Source organism: Periophthalmus magnuspinnatus, chromosome 23, assembly GCF_009829125.3.
Source record: "Periophthalmus magnuspinnatus isolate fPerMag1 chromosome 23, fPerMag1.2.pri, whole genome shotgun sequence".
Lineage (NCBI taxonomy): Eukaryota > Metazoa > Chordata > Actinopteri > Gobiiformes > Gobiidae > Periophthalmus > Periophthalmus magnuspinnatus.
The window spans coordinates 22,452,346-22,476,717 of record NC_047148.1 but is presented as its reverse complement, the minus strand read 5'-3'; the positions used below and the strand labels follow the sequence as shown (position 1 = coordinate 22,476,717).

Below are 24,372 nucleotides of genomic sequence, written 5' to 3'. Positions count from 1 at the left end.
GTACCTAGTTAGCTCCTATCTTTCAACTGTAAACAAGTAAAGGTTGAGACGTCCTTCTTTTCCCCACTCCAACAGGACTTTCGGTTTATATCTACTGCATTCACCAAGAGATTTAAAGGTTAGTTGGCCCAAACCAGTACACCCTGAAGCGTGTTTGCAAGGACCTTTTTTTTTGTATAAACATGAAGTCAATTGGCTTAAAACCAAAAGCCAGAAAGCCTCACTCCAGGTTCACTTTGCTGCTTTAACTTGTGTGAGGAAGTGAGGAAGTGAGTAATGGACCTGTGCTCGAGCTCACTGTGTCTTATATATCTGTGTGTGTCTTATAAATGTGTGTGTGGAGACTGTGTGTGTGTGTGGAGACTGTGTGTGTCTTATAAATGTGTGTGTGGAGACTGTGTGTGTCTTTTATACCTGTGTGTGGAGACTGTGTGTGTTTTATTTGTGTGTGGGGAGTTATTGTGGCGTAGTTTCACATGACCTCATTTCGGAGCACATATATCTCAATTTCCTGTTATTCAATACTGTATTTACCATAACCGCTTAGTTACATTTTTTTAAACCTTTTTTAATTTTTTTTTTAACATATTTTATTTAATTTTTTTATATATATAATTGAATTCCCATTGTATAAGAAAAAAAATGTAAGTAAATGCAGGAGTTTCTTTTTCTTATACAATTTAATTCCCTTTACCGGTCAATCTTCATTCCTGCCCTCAGCTCTGGTCAGGACAAGATCGCGGATACAAGGGTCTGAAGTGAGTTTCCTCCGCAGGGTGGCCAGGCGCTCCCTTAGAGATAGGGAGAGCTCGGTCACACAGGAGGAGCTCGGCGTAGAGTCGCTGCTCCTCCACGTTGAAAGGAGACAGATGAAGTGGCTCGGGCCCCTGGACACGTCCTAAGGGAGGTCTTTGGATCTATGGGACTATGTCTCTCGGCTGGCTTGGGGACACGTTGGGGATGCCTTGGGAACACCTTGGGAAGCTGGAGGACATGTCTGGGGTGAGGGAAGTCTGAGAGCGCCTGCTTAGACTGCTTGCCCCGCGACCCAGAGGAAGAAAATGGATTAATGGATTTTAATTCCCAAATATTTAGTGACTTAAACTGGCTGTGATGGCTCAGAGGAAGTTTTACGTTTCATGTTACAGAACTATGGCATTTTATCAATGTCATGGGTGTTGCTCATCCAGTAGTCTTGTAATGGATCATTGCAAGTGGGTGTGCCTCTTTTCAAATACTCTATGTGGAGTCAGTGGTGGTGTATAAAGTGGAGACGGCTGGGTGAGTACACATTCAGACTTGTTTGGTTGATGGGAGTGGTGAGATGAGAGGCAGTAGTTTTGTGGCAGCTGTACTTTGCTGGAGTTACTTTTGACTCATATAGAAGAGGCTTTAAACCACTGGAGATACTTTTGACTTGTGTAGAGGAGGTTTTAAACAAGGCTGATACATTTACAAACAGATATTTTCAGTAAATAGGCCAAATGCTTTTTCTTTTTCTAGTTTGTACTGGATAACTGGAAGAACCCTAACTTTAATTATTCCTCTCCAGACATGACAGTCCTCCTGTGTTTGTGAATTACACAGTCAAGGATGTATTGTTTTTGTTTTTTTCATCACTTTAGTTTTTTATTGGCTTTTTCTTTGTTTTTTTTATTGGCTGCACCATGAGATTTTTTATGGAACGGACTTTAAACTGCTCTTTATTTTTATTTATACAGGGGAACCTAAGGGCAGCACTTGGACTGTCTTTTTTATGGGCTCCCTGTTTATACAATACAAGCAGAAAAAAGCAAACACATTTACAAGTCCATATAAAACATTAACAGAAACAGGTGTGTGTATAAAAGTTTGTTGCCACATATATAATATATTCATGGTACAACAGTTGACTACAATAGTGAAACTCACTGGTGATGCCCCTGTATGTAAGACTTGTGTCTGATGTGGACTATCATTTTTTCTGTTTTACTAAACTTGTTGCACTTAGATGTTGTTCTGTTTCTGTCCCAGGATCAGCATGACTCTCACAAGTCACAAGGTTTTAGTTACAATGAGATTCTTGTCAAATAGAAATGCAACTAAAACTGTTTAATCTTTTCATCAAATTATAACGTCAGCAGTTAGTCTCAGTCAAAGTACTTTTATTTTCACTGTCTACAGATCATTGACATAAAGTTCATCAACAAAGAATCTGATACTCTGTCAGGTTTACTATCAACATAACATATAAAACTCCCGTGTTTAAGTAAGCCAGGGACTTCCCTTTCAGCTTTTTCTTTACACAACCTCCTGCGTTAACTGCTTCTTTTATCATTATTATCAGTTTCTGTTATCTCAGTACTTCAGTTTTTAGACATTAATGCTGTGCTGTTTAACTTTGCCCTTCCTTTTTGCCTTTCTGAGAATAACACCTTGCACCTTTCTGAGAATAACCGTTTGTATTTTGCAAGTGTCTGCATGTTTGCATCTTGGTGCTAACACCAACTGTCACTGCACATTATCATATCTCGCATTTAGGTATGTGTGCAATGCAGACATATAATTAAAGTCAAAGCACAAAACCACAAAACCAAAAGGTCTTTCACAAATGCGACATATACTGCTGTGGGAAGTGAGAAAGATGCAAAGGTGCAACCGAGTTATAAATACTTTACAAATTCTATGAAGATTTTGTTCCATCGACTTCCGCTTTGTTTCTCATTTTTCACCTGTTTTACTGCTCCTATTTCCTAGTTAAATTCCTAAATTTGCATATCAAATGTATGCTTAATGTTTGCATATGCTGGTGTTGCATTTACATTTACTTGGAGTTTTGATACTGCTCTTGGAAAACTCAGGGGTCACGTCATTAAACTTCAGATTGTAACAGTGAAAGTGGAGTGCTCTTCTGCTGCTTTAGAATTAAGATTAACTTACTTCCTAACTTCTTGTTTTAGTTTGACATTTTAGCATAGAATGAAATTTATACTCCTAAATAAATACGTTATATAAATATAATGTGATATAATAATATCAATAAAATATAACTTAAAAGTGCAGAGGAGACAGAGCCTTTTCTGTGGTAGTGCCCACACCTCAGCCTCCTCAGTCTCAGCAGCAGAGTTTAAGATCAGACCAAAAAAAAACAACTCTTCTTTGTGGCATTTTGTTCTAGCTAAGCAGGATATCTTGGTGTTTTATTGTTTTATTGTTCTTTGCCGTTGAATCGTAGTTTATGTTTATCTGTTTTTGTTTGTTGTTGTTTATGTGAAGCACTTTCTATACAAATAAAATTGAATTGAAGGTCAATCAAAGAGGCGGTTGTAACGATCTGATGTTTTTTTTTACATATGTATTTGACAGGGTACCAGTTTAATGGCGTACAATGGCTCGAATTTCGCTAGACTGCACCAACACGCTGCCAGGAATCCCCCTCAGTGTTCTGTCAGTGCCTATGGAAAACAAATATAAGTGCCAGCAGTGTCTCCAGGTTTTAAGGAAGCCAGTCCAGGCTCAGTGTGGCCATCGCTTCTGTGTCCACTGCTTCAAACAGCTCACCAGGTAAACTCCATGTGACACGTCAGTCTTAAGTCACATGTACTACTATAGTGCAATAACACAGTAATAATAAGCCTAGTCACTGCTAAATCACTGTTCTTCAGAAATGGGCTTGCATAGGTCAAATATAACTTTATGATTTCTACACATCAACATCACTTCAATGTGTTTTCATTCTTAGCTCTGGCCCTAAACCGTGTGAAGCCTGTCGGGTGGAGAACATCTTCGAAGAACCTATTTCCATTTTAAACACCAATGAGGTGAGTTGCCTGGAAATATGTCTTTCTCATACCTGAACACAAAGAGCTGATTGTGGTCTGACTGGGGGTTTTGACTGCTGATTTAATCATGACGTTTGTGTCTAGGCCTTTCCTGACAATGCAGCAGGTCGAGAGATAGCCGGTCTGCCAGCAAAGTGTTTAAATGAGGGCTGCCCCTGGACTGGACCAATCAAAGACTATGAGGTAAGGTGAACTTTCTGCCCTAAAAGAATCCCCAAATGTCTGACTCCCACCTCATTGATAAAATATTTCCCAGTGGCATTCTGATGTGCCTGGTAATTTTCCCCTTTAAGGTTTCCTCTTACAACATGTGCTTCCGCAAACAGGAAGTGAAATTGGACATGGCCTGGAAAGTCCCTGTAACCACAGAGTATCCGCCTCAGTGGGGGAATACCAAAATGTACAAGGCCTTTATAAAAAGGATACTTCACAGGGCTAATTGTCTTAGAGAACAAAAAGGCTTCTATTATTAATCCGGCTCTACATGAGAAAAGCAAACTGCACCAGCACAAAAGCATACATTATGTGGGTGTGCTTGTAGATTGTGTACCACGTCTCTCAGATGTGTTTTCTGTGTAAATATTTGAAGGAATGAGTGAGTATGTGAACACTGATCATCTAAGTTGACTCGGTTTATCTTAAAGAAACTAGAATGTAGAAACTAATGGGACTAAAGTTAAAGAAAAGGTGCAGCTACAAATGATGAGCTAGTTACTGTTTAAAACCTCAAGACAAAATGGATCGTTTTTCCTAAGAAAATAAAGCTCTTATGGGTGATTTGCATGTCCTTTTTCGCTAAAGTCAAAGACACGGTCAGAAGCAACGTACCTGTGACTAGCTCTTTGCCGCTCCACACACTGCTGACTCAATTTTGAGTTTCGATCTATGTAAACTCTATCTAAGGAGAGAATTCCACGTGATTGACGCCCCACCCACACATTCTTACCCACATTCTTACCCACACTATATTCAAAACTGTATTCTCCTAACCTATTAACCTCTCTTTTTCCACTTTATACCACTTCTAAAACATTTTCACTTGATTTTCATCCAGTTAAAGTCAATTTAACATAATGAACTTTGATCAGTTTATCTGGGAAGGTCACATTTCAGATTGATTTGTTGAAACGAGACAGTCCACATTCTGTTCCTCACCTTTGTGTTGATATTTTATGGCAGGTTGACGGTTGAACTGCCAGTATATGACAGTTATAATAATGACAATAGGTCCATTATAAAACTATGACAAAGATTTCCTGATTTTCCTGCACTGTGACCTATAAAAAAAGATTCGTTATTATTATCAACGTTTATGGTTCAAGTTTTAAAAGCCACTGTTGAATAGATGTGAGGCTTTTCTCTGGGCATCGTGTGGCAGAACAAAGCCTGTGTTACTGTAATCAAGTTAAAATACTTTTTGTACTACACAATAATTAGTAAATTAACAAAGCCCTTACATACATTTTGTTATGAACTCTATGCACCGATGTGTTAAAGTCCTACAAACACTGGATTGGAAGTAATCTTTGCTTATTTCTTTTCCAGAATCAACATGAATTTCACTGTGAGTTTGAAAAGATCCAGTGCAGCAGCTGTAAAAACTATATTTTGCTTTCGGAGAAGGGCAGGCACGAGGAAAGGGAGTGTGAAGCACGGACACTCAACTGTAAATACTGCAAAGTCATATTCAACTATAAGGACATCAAGGCAAGTTTTAAGCACGAGGAGCATTTTGAAACCACATGTCCGAAGGGGATTTGAAAATTACGTTTCCGTCATCCTCTTTAGGCACATGATGAGATATGTCTGAAGTTCCCCCTGCAATGCAAAGACTGTGGCAAGAAAAAGATCCCGAGAGAAAAGGTGAGTGCTCCGATTTACGCATGTTTGTACCATGTGACTCCTGTAATGATCAGTTACACAGAGAACTCGGTGTACTATTACCATCTTAACTTTCAATTCTCAGCAAAGAGTCAAAGCGAGACTTATGTTTTGTGTTTTACTTTCAGTTTAGTGACCATCTCCGGTCTTGTGCCAAAAGTAAGAGCTCCTGTCCGTTCAGTGAAGTGGGCTGTAAAGCTGTGGTGAGTGCACTGTCCACTACAGTTAAATATAAAAATGTACTGTACGTCTGTAACTAATTGTGAATGAAATGTCAATTATTTGTGTTCATATTTGGTTATATCTGACTGTTATAAAAAAAAAATCTGTATCTCTCAAATGTATAATAATCCAAAACTATGTAAAAAAAAAAAAAAAAAAACACACTAAAATATATTAATTATTTCAATATATCTCTAGGAAAAGCAAGGCAAATTTATTTTTACACCACCTTGTGTACTCACCAGGTACACCAGACCCCCCTCTTTTCTCTCAGAGTTCTAATGGTCATTATTAAAGTAAAAAAGGAAGTACAAAAACATTGCAGCTGTTCACCTGAGTGAAGGACATGCACCTGACTTTAATATTCTCATCAGTCTTAATGATCTTTACATCAAGCACTGACTGGAAAAAGCTGTTAAATACACATCTTTTCATTTTACACAGCATTTTCTCGAGTAATAACTAAATCAGAAGCTACTGACAGGGCCCACTTTTATCCAGTTGATATTATCCCAGATACTTGATTCTCTGTCATTGTGTATTATCCCCAAAAAAAAGCGAGAAGTCGATGGAAAAAAGTGAACTATGTGACACAATCCCAGACAGTTCTTTCTGAATCATGGTGTGATACCACAGTATGGGGAAGGAAGTGGTCGCGACGAAACATTTAAACTAAAACACGTTCTCGTTCTTTCGTTCTAAATGCTAGGTAACCGCTGACCTGGTTTCCTTTCCACATTTCTATAGTCTGTTAATGTTTGAGCCTGAAATGCGGGGGGCTGTATGTGCAGACACTATACAGACTCACAGCAGGAAGTACTTCACACATGTGTCCTGTGGCTCACGTCTCTGGCTCCTGTGGCTCAGAGACTTTAAAGCAGCTCAGTGTGAACAAGTCTCTCCATGGACCAGCACCAAAGAACATCTCCCACATGTTAGATCAGGGGAGGGCAAACTTTTTGACACACGGGCCACAATGGATTCTAAAATGTGACAGAGGAGCTGAGCCAGGAAATATAAATAAATAAATAAATAAAACTGAAACATTCTTCCTGAAGATGTGAGACAGGCCTCGACTTTGACAATGTTTAAATCCAGGCTCAAACTGTTCTGTTCAGCTGCTGTGACTGAAAAGGGTTTTATTCTGCACTCTCTTTCTCTTCTTAATTTTATGATGATTATTCACGTTTGGATTTGTCGTATTTTGTTGGATTTTAATGTCTTTCTTATTCTGTGTGTACAAATGGATTGATAATTGCTTGTTGTTTGCAGATAGACAACGGTAAGCTCAATGACCATGAGAGCAGCAGCACGGTGGAACACCTCCGGCTGTTGCTGCCCATGGTTCTGTCCATGGTCCGAACCCGGGTGGACGCCGCGGGTCTGTGCGAGTGGCAGGAGGACTCTGGGCTGGGCTTGTACCGGGCTCCTGAGGAAGGGGTCTCAATGGGCGCCAGTGCGTCAGTGCATTCTGTGGACTTGGATAAAAAGGTGCGTGACTCTTTTTATAGGCTGTTCTATTCACCTTATTCCGGAAGGTACTGTGGGCGTCGTCATTTGGAGTGTATCATTTTGTTTGGAGCTGCCGATCTTGACCGTTTTGATGCTTCCCAGAGAATCGTTGGACATAAACATTGAGCATTTGACACAAACCAACCTTCTTTATATAAGGTTTTAGCGCTGAAACTTTTCCCAAAGAAAGCGCAGTTTAGTTGCATTTATGGAAAAAGTGGGTGGGGTCAAGATCAATAGTGACGTCATAATATTAGCAACTGCCCATAGTTTTAAACTTCGGTGGAAGGCAGGTCAGAAACTACGGTAGAAACTAATGCAAAGCCCCTCTCTCTGTACCTGCTGCTGTCAGGCTCGTCATTTTGGTCTTAAAATGTTCGCATTAACCCTCTACATGATCCTGGGGTTTTCATTTCGCTCTTGCGTTTGTAAATCAAGATATGAACATTAATAAGAGACAAATCAGCTGCCTTGTTTCCCCAAAGTCGCTCCCGCTAGCGTTGGCAACAGGTTTGATTGACAGCGTTGCTAGGCGCCCGCTCCCTGTTAAACCAGTGGTGCGTGCGGGAAGAGCCGTTACCTTCCACAGCTTCGCTCCAGATCGGCTCTTTGGTTGCGATGAAACTCGTGGTCGGAATTCCAAATATGTAGCCTCGATAAGCTTCACTTTCACTTAGTTCCATCCATCTACAAGAAACAAAAAGTAGCACAAAGTTGAATATATTTTTCGTCAGCATAAACAAATTTAAGTTGAGGTGACATTTTGTTGTCAGTTGAAAGGAATATATACATAGATTAAAATGGCAAGTTTGTGAACCCTGCCACTATCAAAAAAGATTTACAAGTTCAACAAATAAGGATTTTATTTTTGGCTGATGACGACTTTCTTGTATTTTTTTTGCAGGTGACGGCTTTAGAAAACATAGTGTGTGTCCTGAACCGTGAGGTGGAGCGGAGTTCGGTTACGATGGAGGCTTTTGCACATCAGCACCGTTTAGATCAAGAGAAAATCGAAAACCTTTCAAATAAAGTGCGTCAGCTGGAGCGGACTCTGGCCTGTAGAGACCTGCAGCTTTCAGAGAGTGAGCAGATTGTGCGGGAGCTGCAGTTTTGTACATACGATGGTATTTTTGTGTGGAAGATAACGGACTTCTCACGACGCAAACAGGAGGCTGTGGCAGGACGGACACCGGCCATGTTCTCCCCAGGTAAGACGACAAAAGGACACAGTAGTCACTGAAGCATCTGTGTGTTTATGAAGCTGTTTTTGTGTTAAAAGCAATATAATATGTCTCTTCACAGCCTTTTACTCCAGCAAATACGGCTACAAAATGTGCCTGCGCTTGTATTTAAATGGCGATGGCACTGGGAGGGGGACTCATCTGTCTCTGTTCTTTGTGGTGATGAGAGGAAAGTGTGATGCTCTTCTGAAATGGCCGTTCAGTCAGAAGGTATAAAGTTCACTACAGTTATTTTACAAACCCAGTTGTGTTGGTGGCCTTAACGTTCATTCTTCTCCTCTTTTGCATTTATAGGTAACTTTGATGCTTCTTGATCAGAATAACCGAGAGCACATTATCGACGCGTTTCGGCCTGATGTCACCTCCACGTCTTTCCAGAGGCCCATCAGTGAGATGAACATCGCCAGCGGCTGCCCCCTCTTCTGCCCTTTGGCCAAACTGGCTGGAAAGAGCCCGTATCTGCGCGATGATACAATCTTTATCAAGGCTATAGTGGATCTTACAGGTTTATGAGATGTGTACACTGTGGAAGTTCTGCACATCTAAAAAGAATAAATTATATAATTACTTATAAAGGAAAACCTATATTAATATATAAGTAATAATAACAGATACATTATTTAACTACTATAACTATTTATATCCGACATTCATTGTCTAATAGTCCACATAGTCCGTGATTATTATATACATATATATTGTATACAGTATATACTATTTCATAGTGTCATTAATGGGGCATACATCAGTGAATATATATATAGATATATATAAACATCATATAGATCATTTATTTATTATGTATTTACTGTGACTTAGTGGATTTGCAGTTGCATGCTTATAGTGGTTTTGCAGAAAATAAACAAATCTAAAACAAAATAGCTTCATCTGTATTGACAGTACAGGAAATTGTGAACGACTGCTGTATTATATAGAGCGTGGGTTTCATCATCACGAATGTATGAACATCAACTAACCTCCTGTTGAACTAACATGCCTCTTTAATGCTGCTTATAATAACATGGAAATTGTAAAGTTTGGACATTTAGACGTTAGGTGAAGTTTTATAATACACTGGATGTTGCTTTGCTTTGGTTGATCATTACCAGTCAAGCCTACATAAGCATGTAGTGTGTCTTCCTAATTACTGTGTAATCAGCAACAGTTTGGTTAGTATTTGAGTTATAGACATTTTTATTTTAAATTTAACAAACAGTTTTAATAAAGTGGTGCAAAACTACTGTGTGGACTACTTTCTGCTATACATCTTACAGAGTGTGCAAGAATCTGGTAGAAAAACAAACTTGAACCCTGCCTACTGGTGTGTGTGTATTTGTGTGCGTATTTGTGTGTGTGTTTGTGTGTTAGAGAAGGGGAACTCCAGTCATGCTGCACATTCAGTTCCCTCTTGTCAAAGAACAAATGTTTCTGTTCTAATAGTTTTACACAGCTCTCATGACATAATGCTTAGTTTGGGAACTTGACAAAATTCAGTAAGACAAAAATCCTGCTTGTGTTGATGGTGGATGATAAAACTGGTATTTTACAGGTTTCTGAAACAGGAGGTTTAATTGGGAGTGGAGACCCAATACTGAAACTTCCTTAGAAAATGTGTCTCCATCAAAAATAGAGCAAGGTATAACCACTGGGGCATAGAATGAGGAGAAACGGAACAGAATGATTGACGAAACTAGACCATTTTCAAATTTCTTGGAGTCCCCCACATTTTTCAACAATGACATTTCACAACCTGTGGCTTAACGGAGTCATGTTGATTTTTCCATTCATTCATTTCTGTAGGTAGATATAGATTCAAGCGCAGCCCAATTATTACATTAGTTTAATGACAGGCCCAGACACTTCAGAGATACACTAGACAAACAGTACCATCTGTAGCTGTTCATGCTTAAAACCTTTAAATATAATTCCTTTACACTCAACGATAAAATACACGAGAATTTTACAACGTCAGCCACAATTCCTAAACATGATTATTTCCATTAAAAATAAAATAGTGTGTTTAAGCTTCATTTTAAATATTCAAGATGTTGTTACTATAGCGTGGCGTCTTTGTTACAGCATTTTGACGAGCAGGGTTAGGGCTGGGCAATATGGCACAAAAAAAATCCAACTGTGATCTGATCCCTGTGACGTTATGTAAACACTTTTCCCCACCTCTCCGTCATGCTCTGAGTGAGTGACAGGTGAATTTAAGTTACTCTTTAGTTACCCTTATGTAAAGATACTAGCTGCATGAAAATTCTGATCCCAGCTATTAAAAAAATGTTGTTTTGTTGCATATCGCCCACCCCTAAAGCGGTACATAATAGCTTTTTGAGAAAATTTTTTTAAAAGATGAGAGGACTTTGCCATGTAGGTAGGTTCTGCATGAGCTTCATTAGCCGTTTTAGCTTCAGGATGACATTTAAACCAGACTAAACAAACCCCCAGACTCGGTTGTGCGTTTCTCTTGCTATTTTTTTTTCCCAATTATGACGATTGCTGCCCTCTGCTGGTGTTCTTCGTACTCAACCCTCCATCAGTCTTTCCAACACTTCACGCGTCAATTATCTTTCACCTCTTTACATAAATTAACCAAGAAAACGACATCGTCTTATACAGTAGGTTGCAATTCAAGTCTTGCCCCTGTGTTTTCAAGATTTTCCATTGACATTACTTCCCGGAGTGGAGTTCTTGCCGCGACTGAGCCAGGACGTCAGGAGGCTCCGTGGTTTGGGAGGGCGAGCCGGAGTCTGTGCGAGGCGGACCATGCGGGGGGAACGCCACACTTTGATGGTGGAGTCGTCGCTGGCGGACAGCAGCAGCTCCTGGTCGGCGGGGCTGAAGGCCACAGAGTTGACCACGTCGTCGTGCGCCAGGCGAGCCAGACAGATGTTGTAGTGGCGGTCCCAGATGTAGCCGTGTTTGTCCTCGGCCCCACTGTGAGCAGAAAATAACGCAGGCTTTTCAGTTTGGTTGGTGTATTTAGAGGTTATTACACTGTAGGGTTATCCGTGCTCAGTTTGTTGTTTAGAGCAGTGTTTCTGGAACTGGTGCGTGTGCCATTTGTGGTACATAGATGGTAATTCAGTTGTTTTTTTCCTAATTTAGAGCCCTTTTTATACACATTGCTCTCCACTGGGAAATTTCTTAGAAGAACCTACTGTGGCCATGGTTTATTCCTGTTAAGACCTAGTTTAGACTTGGATTGGCACTATTATAGACTCAGAAAGATAACCTATTTTCTTCTTTATTTTGATTTATACAGGGGAACCCCATGAGAGCACTTATGGTTTCTTTCTCATGAGCGCCTTGTTTAAAATATAAACAAAACAAACGCATAAAGAACTCCATATAAAACATTAAAAACAGGAGCAAGTGTCTGTATAAAAGTTTGTTATCAGATTATTAAACTGCGATTGTGTCACCAGTGTGTCCAGTTTTGCTTTTCCTCAGAGTGCGTTTCATTTCTCTGAAGCAAAACAGCTAAAAGCCTCTTTCCCCGTCTCAGTTTCAGTGCAGCTCGTCCTTAGCCTTACGCGGTCATGTGATCTGGTATTAAATGTTCTGTTCTCAGTGATTAAGAGGAAGGTGAAGTATTCTGGGAGTTTTTGAAGTATTACCCTTATAGATACATTTCAGTGTTGTTCTCTTCTAATAGACAGTCATGGCCACTTGGTGTGACATTTTAAAGCCATGGGTTTAGAGGCTAAAAAGAAACCATTTTATTTATTTTGAATCTTATTTATTTTTTAACATTTGTACAGTATATATGCATTTATGTGTATGTATATGTGTAGATCAGTGCTTCTCAATTATTTTCTATCATGCCCCCCCTATAAAGAAGAAAACATTTTTGATTTTAAGACTTATCATGAATTCATTTGAAAAAGCTCGCTGTTTAATCATTTTCATTTTTTTTTTTTTTTAAATGACTGGAGTTTATCCGGGAAAATTATGGACTGGAGACAAGACACTGATACTCCCTCTCACATTTGTTCACCGAGAGCACTTTACATTCATCGTTAGAAGTCATTTTCCAGATTACAAAAAAGGAAAAAGGATCTTACCTGGCCACAAAGTCTCTACTGACATCCAGAAAAATAAAGAAGCACTCGTCATTAGGAGTGAAGGCTCTGTGGGCTCGCAAGCTCCGTCTTTCCTCTCTGAGATTCTTCAAGTCAATTACATGGAGGTCTATTTCTTCTGCGATGGGAGGTGGGGACATGGGGTCCGAGATCACACACCCCGCAGGCCAAGCTCTGCTGTTAACGTAGAGATATCTGAGGAAACAATGAAATAAGTTACACCATTTTTTCCATACACTGTCAGAGCAGAGACTGTGCATTAACCTGTGATCTGGAGAAAGCCCCATTCCAATAATGTGACCGTGAATATCGATAACATGGTCCAAAGAATCAAAAAACTCATCTGAACTGCGCTCCTCCCCCAAAACAGGACCAGATGTGGTCATTTGGTCAGGCTTGATGCGTTTTATACCTACAACAAAGCAACACAAAAGCACACAATCGTAATTATGAGACTCTTACTTCTGTCTTCTTTGTTATGTACGTAAAAATCAATAAATCGCCATCAGTTTTACCAATCTGGTGCGGAGAATACGTAAGACTGCCCGTGGTGAAGAGCAGATACGTTTTATCTTCTCCGTCACTAGAATCACAGTGGTTGGATTCAGTGGCCTTTGTGTGAGCTCTGCCCATCACCTTGGCCACGTGGGTCTCGATCTGCAGCTCCCGTTGACCTACGTTTTTACAGGTCTGAAAGCAGGACATGAAAGAAACACGCAATTCAGAAACGTACGTAAAGGTATGAACGCGTCTCGCAATATGTAATAGTCATCATATCTGTGTAATCCTTCAGTCGTCCAGGTCTGAAAATATAAAAAGTGTCAACTGGGCAAAACGTTGTAGGAGTGAACACGTTTGGCTTTTGCGATAATAACTTTCAAATGTTCTTTATATACAGTGATAATCATTGCCACAGCAGAAGTCTCACCTGCATCACATGCTCGAGCCCGGAGTACGTGGGCAGAGGGTGACGCGGGGACGAATAGCCCCTCCCACATTCCTCTTCATCGTCCTCCTCCTCCTCGCTGCCCGATGTCCCGAGGTCAAACAGAAGCGGCTGGTGCTGCGGCTCGTGGCCCCTCTTCCTCCGAGCCTCTGACTGCGCTTCGTAGTCCAGCAGCAGGTCGGGGTTGTCATGGCGACGGCAATGAGCCACCATCACAGTGCGGATAGTGCTGGCGTTGATGTTCTGAATCTTAAAAAGGCGCTTCACCACGTTTACGTTCTCCGACTCGATGTCCTTCGAAATAAAGATGAAACGCTGTTCTTATGGGTTGTGTTAACGTTTAAAATACCAACAGTTTCAAAGTTTTTAATGCATTTTAGAGTGTTCAAATGACAGAGCACTACAGAGTCACATTATTATATGGCACTTTTCCATCTTCAAGGCACTCAGAGCTTTACATCCAGGATTCATTCACCCATTCAAATACACATTCACACAAGCGTAGGCAGACACTGGAGGCGAGGTAGGGGCCACAACAACAGCACTCGTCTCTGGGAGCTGGAATCGCACCAACCTGACCACTCAACTAATGATGTTTATGTCAAGATTGGGATTGGAACCACCAACCTTCAGATCAGTGGACAATCCCTCTACCAACTGAGCTACTGTCGCCCGTACTAGTCGCTATTGTTCAGTGTGAAGTGCTCATAATACTGTCATATTAACATAATCATGGTGCTTATACCTGGAACGCTTTATTTAGCCAAAGGACCGAACACGATGTCATGTTCCCGATCCAATGCAGGTTTCCAGAGATGAGGTGAGTTTCATTCAACCAACAGCCAAACACATCATATGGCTTGTTCCTCACTCTTGACAACAGCGTGTAGTTTTCTGTTAAAAAATGGGGAAAAAATTGGTATATTTTGTAGCACGTTATAACTGTAATGTGATGACAGGAAGTACCTACCCAAACTTATCACCGCAATTTCGCCTGAGGAGGAATGGTGCGGGCCCAGATAAACCCCAGACACCAACAGCAGCGTGTCGTCTGCATTGAACTGGGAGAACTGCGTGTAGCCCCAGTTAAACTGCCGCATGCTTGAACTGTGCACCAGGGAAATGTTGCCATCTGTGCGCTCCGTGTCCCACAACTGTTGACGGTGAACATAATCACTCACTGCCAAATGAGCATGTGCTTTTCATCAGTTCATGTCTGTACCTTTACTGTGCAGTCTTTGGAGCAGGAGGAGAAGCGGTGGCCTCTGTGGGAAAATGCCAGGTGGAGGACCTGGTCGGTGTGATGTCTGAGAGTCTGCACCTCCACGCAGGGGATACAGTCAAACAGTCGCCTAAACTCTCTGTACCAGGAGACCGCCGCTGTCAACAAAAATAAAGGAGTTGTTTATGTTTTTGCAACAATCAACCAATCAATCAATAAATAAATAAAGACTGATTTAACTACAATGCCAGATAACCAATAATTGTATCAAGGGAATACAAAGCAAACATTCGAATACATCAGTCTAGTTAATTTGTACTGTTCTGTTTCACTCTAAAAACCTGCACAATGATTTTTTACATTGGTTTGGACTGTACGCAACCTTGTGTACCGGACATCGAGACATTTTATTGCATTTAACAGCTAATATTAATGCTGAACTGTCTTATAATGTAATTGTAATGAAATGTGTATTTTAATGTGTGTTTACCTGCCCAGGGGCTGCACACGGAAAGCAGCAGTAGCTAAATCTGGTACAAATAATTTTTCTTTTGTAAGATTAATGAATTTGAATTTGTACATGGTCCCTAACAAATATAGAATAAAGAAAGAATTCCTAAAACTAGTGTTACATATTATAAATAAATGCAAGACCTGCAAATGCATTTTCTACAAAACACTTTATCCATCATCATCATTTGTAAGCGGTAAGCGCAATGTGCTTCAGTTGTACCTGGGTGTCTGGGCACAGAGCGTGGGATGCGGTAGTATTTGTAAAACAGCTCTCTCCAAAGGAACTCATCTCGAGACACAGCCAACCACTGCCGGCACGTCAGCCCTGCTCTCAGCACCGCATCATGAGGCAGACGCAAGAAGATCTCTAACACCAAACTGTCCGGCAACAGTGGGCTGCACTCCATTGTACCATCCTTTGAGACCAAGGTCACACAAAATAAACATCAACACATCAATATATTTATGCTCATACAAACCCTGGCTTTAAACATGAAAGTGACACAATCTGGAAAAGGAATAATATTGTCATTGGAAGCTCTGATCAAAACCTAAATAAACAGTTGGGATGGGTGAGAATACTCCACAGAGGCTTCTTCATCACAGAGCACCATTCATGAAGAAAACACCAAACCCTGACTAAGATCTGGCTTCTGAACAGCTTCTTTCAGTTTAAACGAAAAAGTTAAACATTTTCACATTTTCCTTGGCATTAGGATGTTTTAGGAGGATTTAAATGATGTGAATGACAGGGGCTGTGCCTGATCTGTGCAGTGCAGAATGACCTTACATGGAAGTGTGTTGTGCGTCATGAAAAGCTGTGTGGAGGAGAGTGGAGGTGGTATATTTAAGTCAGACTCCAGTCAAATAAGGTAACACTCAATGAGGCATCACTGACACTGAAACACCAAACACAGGGATGACACGCGAATGAAATAGGAAACATTTCAATGCGTTTTTTTTTTTGCAAATGTCAGACCAAGCTAACTAATCACTGTAGCCAGTTTGGCAGCTCCAGCAACACGATCGGACTTACTGACAACTTTTACCCATCCGCATCGACCAAACCGCACGGACTTTACACATTCTTACTTTCGCTACACAACTTTATCGCTTTATTGATGGAAGATTCGGGGGAAAAAACATTACATACCTGCTGGATCAAATAAGTAGGAAGAAAACCGCTAAGTGCGCTAAGTGCTAGCCGCTGAGAACAACAATCCTCCTGTGAAGCCAGACTCGAGCAGCAGAGCACAGAGAGAGCGAGCGGAGAGCGGCCCAGACCCGCGCAATCGAACCAGGACTCACGGATCAGCGGAGCACAGATTATAATAGATGATTTACTGTTCTATGGACATATGCATGTGTGTGTAGGATATATTCGTTTGTATGCGTGTGTATGTGCTTATTATGAAGTTTTGTTGTTTTGTTTTGTTTCATTTTATTTTCTTTTTCCATTGCCATCATCATCATGACTTTTACATTTGCTTTTTTCTCTTTACTTTGACAACTACAAACTACAAACCTCTGTCTTTTATCTCATATTTCCCTCACTTTTATATGTCAACTTAATGTCCCTTTCTCACTTGTAAATATGCATCTATAAAAAATAAATGAGTATTATTATTATTATTATTATTATTATTATTATTATTATTATTATTATTATTATTATTATTATTATTATTATTATTATTATTATTATTATTACTTTAAAAAAAAATAATAATTTTTTTTGTGGCAATTTCTAAATGACCAGTGCCACGGTATTTAACGAGGCAAATTACGCACATTGAATCAGCACTAGGGGGCAGTGTTGTAAATTACCACCAGGGGGCAGTGTTGCATCGCCAGGGCAAAGATCAGAATTTAGCGGGAGAAAATAAAGACATATAAAGATAACTTTGAAATTTTCTATTTCAAATACATTTTTATCGCATTGTTTTCTGTTGCCCAGATTAGTCCAACCCACTGTCATAATTAAGTTTATAAGAAAAAGGCAGGTTTGAAATGCTTGGTTATTGTTGACACTGTAGACCAGCCTGTGATGGACATGCAGAGAAGTGCCTTATTAGATATACAATAATATTTAAAAAAAAAACAACAACTGACAAAAACTGTAAAAAAAAAAAAAAAAAAAAAAGAAAGAAAAAACAAGTTAATCTCAAGAGAGGAAAATGGTGTTTGTAGGTGGTTTATTTTTGAAAACATCATTTGATTGAGGCCTACATTTAAAGAAAGGATAGGCCTACAAGTTGATTTAATGAAATAATAAAACCTCTTTTGGTGTAGACTGAACTGTTTGTTTGTTTATTTGTTTGTTTGTTTGTTTGTTTATTTGTTTGTTTGTTTGTTTGTTTGTTTGCTGATGAAAGATGTTAAGAGAGAGAATAAAAATATGAGTTTTGTCTGTCGTGTCTCACCTTAATGTCTGTGGAGAGTCAGGCCTAATGGTATAAATGGAATAAATGGAAAAAACACTGGAGATGCCACGACAGTCAGACCAGACTTAAATATAATGAAATAAAAACGATGCCTGTATTAGCCTGACTGCAGTGGCTTTTTGGAACATTTTTGCCTAATGCACACAGCCTGAAAAATCACCTGTCCTATAATAAAGACATTTATTTATACACAGATTCATGCAAAATAAGTAGGACGTCACATGGGCCTGAGTTAAACTGATGCGACAAGTCAAAGTTTGGGGGTTCAAATCCTGCTTGGACACAGACCTTCAGTGTCTTTGATCATTCTGTACGAAAAAGACATGAGTGAAAATGAGTCAGTGGCTGTGGGGGGTTTACATGAGTGTCTATGAACTCTCTTTAACCTGCAGCAATGGAACAAAGTACAAGCATTAAAGTACTGTACTCGAGTAAAACTTTTAGGTATCTGGACTCTACTTAAGTACCTTTTACAGTGGATACGTTTTACTTGAGTGCAGTATCTGTACTTTCTACTACACTACATTTTTGAGCAGGACTGCACAGTAAAAGTAAAAGTATTTTTGCTGAAATGGCTGAGACTTATTTTTAGCAGGTTTAATTTGAGTTAATGTCCCACCTTTGAACAAGCCAAATACACAAAAACACACTTACACAAAAACACACGTACACAAATATACAAAAAACAGCTTGAGAATTAACAAATCGACCGAATCACTGAAAAACAGCTAAATTATTTATCAAAATCTCTCATTTGATGCTTTAATAGTTCCAAAAATCTGTGCAAAACACCTTTACCTTTTACTCTTATAGTACATTTTACACAGGTACTTTAATACTTTTGCTTAAGTATATTTTTCATGTGATACTTTTACTTTTACTTGAGTACTATTTTGCTCCTGTTCGAGTACTCGTGTGGGGAGTATGTCCATGTGACACATAATCAGATCATGTGACTGCAAACTCTTCTTTGTTTGGAAGAGTTTTTGTTTTTTTTTACTCAACAAAACTGTATTTAATATTCAGATTTCTATATTTTGTACATTATATGATCAGGTTAAATATTTTCTTTTCCACCAATTTTCTTTTCCATCGTGTGTGACGGCTCCAGGTCAGTTCACAAGACTAACAGACCATGTGATTAGGTTCATATTACACCACACACTCCTGGTTTTATGATAATTCAAACATATCTGTGCAGTTTTGTGTCAGAAAAGGCCCCAAAAAGCCCAAAACAAACAAGAACCCAGTGTCGATTACAGAGAACCAAAACGGCAAACTATAACATAAACAACTTGTCCATCACAGCCACTGTTTTTGTTCTTAAGAATAAAGCAGCAGTACAGTCGTTTCCAGTAAAAGCTCTGTTTGATTTGAACACGTTTACCTCGAATCTGAGGACACAGATAAGACATTTATGGAATTTTACAATCTAAATCTCACATACAGTTCCATAAATTATTGAAATGCTCCATGGCAGCTGTAACGAGAGCCGCCCTGCCTGAGTCCTGCTGCGTCACTGGAGAAGAGTGTCAGTATTTGGACCTTCAAGGCAACGACACAGACGCCGTTCAAGAATATTTGACCCTGGAGTTCATGGGGCAATGCTCTGACTAATCTTCTCTGGTAAGTGATTATTTTGTTTATTCTTGTCAGATTTAAAAGACTAAGTAGAACATGTTTGATGGCTTTGAACATGAGTCCTGTACATGCCTCCTGTTAGCGCTGCACTATGTGGCTGACTGGGTAGTTGGCTGCTGTGGCTCAAAGACCAAACCCTCTGCAGGATGACTATCCCAAAGCAAAAGTATAAACCATCATGAATTAACTGCTTGTGTATAAAGAGAAAATAAAAATGATTCACTGGTTGTTTCTGATGTTTAGGACAAGACGTGTGGAGCGTCTCCAACAATGAAGAAAAGAAAAACTATCCTCTCTCTTCATAAACAGGCCTCAGTGCGCTCACACTTGTCCTTGTTGGGTCCTGGTTTGAGCCTAGTTTAGTCCAGATGTAAACTTGGCCCTGTTCTAGACCTGGTCTGGTCCAGAATTTAGCCCAGTTTAGTCTGAATGTTGATGTGTGAACACACAGCACAGACACATGTCACTGCACATGTTGTAATGACGACTTTTCTGAAAACTTCCCACTGGGAAGAAGGAAAATGTTTGATGATTTGACAAGTGCAGCTGTGGCACAGAGACTAAGACGTTTGATCAGACAATAAACCAGTATGAACCTGTTACCTGGTGCAAGATATTTCATTAACATCCACATTTACACCTATGCAACATTTACTGGACAGTTTAAGATAATGTCTGTGAGGTCTGTGGTCTGTGAGGTGTGAGGTCTGAGGTCTGTGAGGTCTGTGAGGTCTCACTCCATGTTATACAGCTGTGTTCATTACAATGATAAAACAAAGTCCTGATTCTAGGCATTTCATTTATTAATAACAAAAAGCACAAATGTATTTACATTCACTTGTATATAACTTTGGGAATACATGTCGCTTTTATACTTTCTGTACAAGAGTAAAGTGTCCAGTTCAGTGTCCAGTTCAGTGTCCAGTTCAGTGTCCAGTTCAGTGTCCAGTTCAGTGTCCAGTTCAGTGTCCAGTGCTCTACACGTCTCCCTGTGAGTGACCCCTGAGTCAGCAGGTCAGACATAAAATGAAAACAACAAACAGTAAATGATTCTGATTGAAATGTGGTCACATGGTCGTTCGTCTTAAAGCCACAGACCCCAGAGTCTCCACTAAAGTGCAACATTTTCAGTTTGTCCGTGGTCCTTGTGTCATCATAACACCATGGTGGGGATGTGGTGCACGAGGGGCATCTGGTGCTGATGGGACATGGGGGGTATCTGTGGAGGAGGAGGGGACCCCTGTGAAGGGCCCTCGGAGCCCGACGCCGCCGGTTTGTGGCGGGCGCTCTTCTGATGAGCTCTGAGACCTGCCAGCTGCGAGTAGGCGCTTTGGCACACGTGGCACTTGTAGGGCCTCTCCCCGGTGTGCAGCCGGACGTGGTTACGCAGAGTGGACGACTGGCTGAAGCGGCGGTTACAGAAGCGACACACGAAGGGCTTGTCCAGAGTGTGGATCCTCATGTGAGAGCGAAGGTTACTGCGAGAGTTAAACCCACGGTGACAAATGACACAGCGCATACGACCGGCGGTGGATGTGGACGACGGGGAGCAGGAGGAGGAGCCGTCGCAGGGATGGTCATCTGGAGAAAAGAGGAGATATGTGTGAGTTTTACTGTGACTCTGGGTTCATCTGAAATATTCACATGACAGAACAGAGCGTTACCAGTTCTACTTTTCTTCTGATGTTCTTCTTCTGTTCCAGGGACACCTGGGATCCCTAGAAATGTGTTGTGGGTGTTTCCGTACCAAACAAGCAGCTCTTGATCTGGAGGGATTGTCTGTGATGAAGAATAAAAGTGTTTTATTAATATGGGATTAAATATAATTGTAGATGCCACTAACTTGCAGTGAGTTTGAGTGACCACTAGGTGGGAGATGTTCATCTACAACAAAGACTCACCTCTACTGCTTTATAGAAAATGCTGCTGCCAATCTGCACCACCTCCAGGTTCTGCTCCTGTTCATTTCGGGCACATTTGATGTATGTCATCCAGCTGCGCTGATCCTCTTGACTGGCGTCGATGAAGTATCTGACTGTCCCATCATCATTAAACACCTGCACATACAGACATGTTACATGTTCTGTCTGCAGACTGAATAACTACAGGATGTGTGTGACATGAGTGTGCGGAAGACTCACCTCCCACATGAGGTTGTTGTTTTTGAGCAGGTCCACGTGCTCAGGGGACAGCACTCTGCCAGTGAAGGGCCCCATCTCTGTCCCAGCTTTGATCCAGGTCTTTGAGAAAATGCCCAGGCCTTCTCCAGGAATAGAGCTCTGAGCGATGATCACCTCACTGGGCAACACCAGACTGGACAGTTTCTGCACCTCTGAAAAGAAGCAGAAGAAGCAGAGGCCTGAGCACAGAGGAGAAACTCACAATTATACAAGTTTAAGCAGAAAAACCCGGAGCAGTTTCCTGTCGACGCCAGGTCTCATTAAATGTCTGCACTTCTCTGAAAGAACCAAATGAACTGAGTCTTATTTTAGTCACGAAATATTAAGCTTCACATTATCACCGTTAAATTCGATTATGTGGTTGAATTGAAAGTTTTGTCGAGCACAAAAACCTTTTGGACTCCACTTTCACACCCGTAGAATGGAGGGAAAAGAAAAGAAAAAAAACAAAAACTCTCGCTTCTTTAAAGTCAGAAATAAAGATTTTTTTTTTCTCTAAATGGATGAAGTGAAGAAAAGTTAAATGCTCCTCTGTGGCTCAGGGTCCTGCAATTTGTCATGCTTCAGATGTGATATTCATTAAAGTTTACTGGAAAAGAAACGGCTAATTCCAAATTCATTATCCTTTTAAGAACTTTGTAGCAATAAATTTGCAGTGAATGAGACGAGGAGCTGTTTAAAAGGCGCAGGAATTTCTGCAACAAAAAAATGGAAAGGCGATTAGATGGTTGACATGCCATGAATAGCATTAGATTTACCCTTCACGCTGCATTATGTGAGGAACAGCAAATCTTTTAAGGAGGGAGAAAGAGAAAGGCTCTGGAGCCCCATAGCTGCCAAGAAAGGAAAAGAGACTGTCCGGAGATGGATGAATGCGCGATAAAAACCTTCAACATCTTAAAGAAAAGACACTTTTCTCTCCGCGTGGTTTAAGTGGAAACTTTCCCAGGTCAAGCACAAAGTTAACCAAATGAATTTAAAGCCCTGAGCCTTTCAGACAGCGCACAGTGCACGGAGCAGGACAGGGAATAACACAGAGAATTACGCACAAAATAACGCACAAAATAACACAACAGCACCAGGAACAGCACAGGGAATAACACACAAAATAACACACATCAGCACAGGGAATAACACACAAAATAACACACATCAGCACACAGGACAGAACCAGGAAAAGCACAAGGAATAACACAGGGAATAACACAGGGAATAACACAGGGAATAACATAGAACAGCACAGGGAATAAAACACAGGACAAACCTAAACTCGAGAGGCTGCGCGCACTGGAGGAGCTGTGGCCCCAGACTCAGGACAAAACTCAGAGAAATGAACCAAACCTGAGACAAACCCACTGTGGAAATGTGACTGATTTGTTCGTGCGTAATTTCAACACAACTACATGCTCCACATAAAGAGAAATGTTCAGCAGACCTGTTATAAATCACTTTTCTCTTCTGTTTTTCTGTACTCAGTCTCATTAAACGTGTGTTCACAGCAGAGATGCACAAACACAATAAAACATCTCTGTAAATGAAAACTATAAACCGGATCATTCTTATTTTAAAACCAGAGCTTAAAAATCTTACCTCCAGCGAAGGACTGCGCCAGGACCTCTGCGGTGAACGCGGTTTTGGGGCTGGAGCTGCAGCTGTGGCGCTCCTCGCTCAGGTGCTCCCCCAGCACGTTCCTCCACCTGCCGTAGAGGAAACTGTGGAGAATGTCCGAGGTGATCACGTCTGAGAGCGCGCGGCTGGGACACTTAAATCCAGACTTCATGGCCAAAGAGTCTGCGGGTAACACGGAGCCCATGACGCACGAGGAGCGTTCAGAGTAAAAGTGAAACAGAGCGAAGAGGAGAGAGCAGTTCCTCCCCACGCGCTGTGCGTAAAGCTGTGCGTCTCAGCTCAGGCTGCTTTTTATACGAGTGTCTGTGTGACCCCTGTCTAATTACTTATTAATGACACACCCCTCTGTGTGGAGCAGCCTGCTGCTGCTGCAGGAGCCACTGGGACATTTCATCCACTCAGGGGCAAAAAGGCCAATTTTCAAACGCGACCAGTGCGTTTGGAAAATAAAAGACTCAGACGAGTTTAGAAATCAGCTTATGCGACGAGAAACAAGACACAGAAAATAAAATCTACAAATATACTGTGTACTTTAACAGGCTCAGACTCGGCCTGGACATCACTGAACCACAGGCTCAAAGGACAAATGCATCATTTACTCCTTTAGAAGTGAAGCATCTTATTCCTAAACAGAGGACGCTCCAAGTAAAACCTCAGTGATGCTCAGTCTGAGTTTTTCCTGTATTAAACTCATTTTGTGTCTCATTTTGTGCCTCTATGTTGTGTTCAGTCTGAGTTTTACTGTATTAAAGTCGTTTTGTTTCACTATGTTGGTCCAGTCTGTGTTTTTTCCCGCATTAAACTCATTTTGTGTCTCATTTTGGGTCTCTAATGCAGGAAAAACACAGACTGAACACAACATAAACTCATTTTGTTTCACCATGTTGGCCCAGTCTGTATTTTTCCTGCATTAAACTCATTTTGTGTCTCCATGTTGTGTTCAGTCTGTGTTTTTCCTGCATTAAACTCATTTTGTGTGTCATTTTGTGTGTCATTTTGTGTCTCTGCTGCCCCTGAAGTGGGTCATGTGCC

At 40.7% G+C, this 24,372-nt stretch overlaps 4 protein-coding genes across 5 annotated transcripts in view; 1 reads left to right on the top strand and 3 right to left on the bottom strand.

Moving 5' to 3' along the window:
• tmem141 (transmembrane protein 141) overlaps positions 1 to 19,869 on the bottom strand; it is a 44,059-nt gene extending 24,190 nt beyond the window's left edge. The window contains exon 1 of the mRNA XM_033989966.2: positions 19,860 to 19,869. The gene's annotated coding sequence lies outside the window, so the exon portion shown is untranslated. The remainder of the gene's footprint in view (positions 1 to 19,859) is intronic.
• Positions 21 to 9,812, top strand: traf2b (Tnf receptor-associated factor 2b). Of its 2 annotated transcripts, none has more exons than XM_033989106.2 (11): positions 21 to 118; positions 3,346 to 3,543; positions 3,722 to 3,800; positions 3,906 to 4,004; positions 5,367 to 5,528; positions 5,610 to 5,684; positions 5,831 to 5,905; positions 7,197 to 7,415; positions 8,341 to 8,644; positions 8,739 to 8,887; positions 8,972 to 9,812. In XM_033989106.2, exons 2-11 carry the CDS (start codon positions 3,368 to 3,370, stop codon positions 9,188 to 9,190), a joined length of 1,557 nt encoding a protein of 518 aa, XP_033844997.1. In that variant the 5' UTR covers positions 21 to 118; positions 3,346 to 3,367; the 3' UTR covers positions 9,191 to 9,812. The 2 variants fall into 2 exon arrangements, with proteins under 2 accessions (XP_033844997.1, XP_033844998.1); XM_033989107.2 differs by lacking the exon at positions 21 to 118 and adding an exon at positions 1,258 to 1,281.
• Positions 9,980 to 16,670, bottom strand: fbxw5 (F-box and WD repeat domain containing 5). The gene is made up of 10 exons (XM_033989105.2): positions 16,600 to 16,670; positions 15,667 to 15,862; positions 14,934 to 15,091; positions 14,682 to 14,865; positions 14,457 to 14,605; positions 13,694 to 14,005; positions 13,281 to 13,455; positions 13,030 to 13,177; positions 12,748 to 12,960; positions 9,980 to 11,617 (listed from the first exon to the last, which is right to left on the bottom strand). Exons 2-10 carry the CDS (start codon positions 15,851 to 15,853, stop codon positions 11,332 to 11,334), a joined length of 1,812 nt encoding a protein of 603 aa, XP_033844996.1. The 5' UTR covers positions 15,854 to 15,862; positions 16,600 to 16,670; the 3' UTR covers positions 9,980 to 11,331.
• An 815-nt stretch (positions 19,870 to 20,684) lies between the features above and the next one.
• On the bottom strand, positions 20,685 to 23,524 carry LOC117392008 (PR domain zinc finger protein 12-like). The gene is made up of 5 exons (XM_055231676.1): positions 23,302 to 23,524; positions 21,673 to 21,863; positions 21,433 to 21,588; positions 21,196 to 21,310; positions 20,685 to 21,112 (listed from the first exon to the last, which is right to left on the bottom strand). The coding sequence occupies exons 1-5, from the start codon at positions 23,522 to 23,524 to the stop codon at positions 20,685 to 20,687; spliced, it is 1,113 nt and encodes a 370-aa protein (XP_055087651.1).
• Between the last annotated feature and the right edge of the window lie 848 nt (positions 23,525 to 24,372).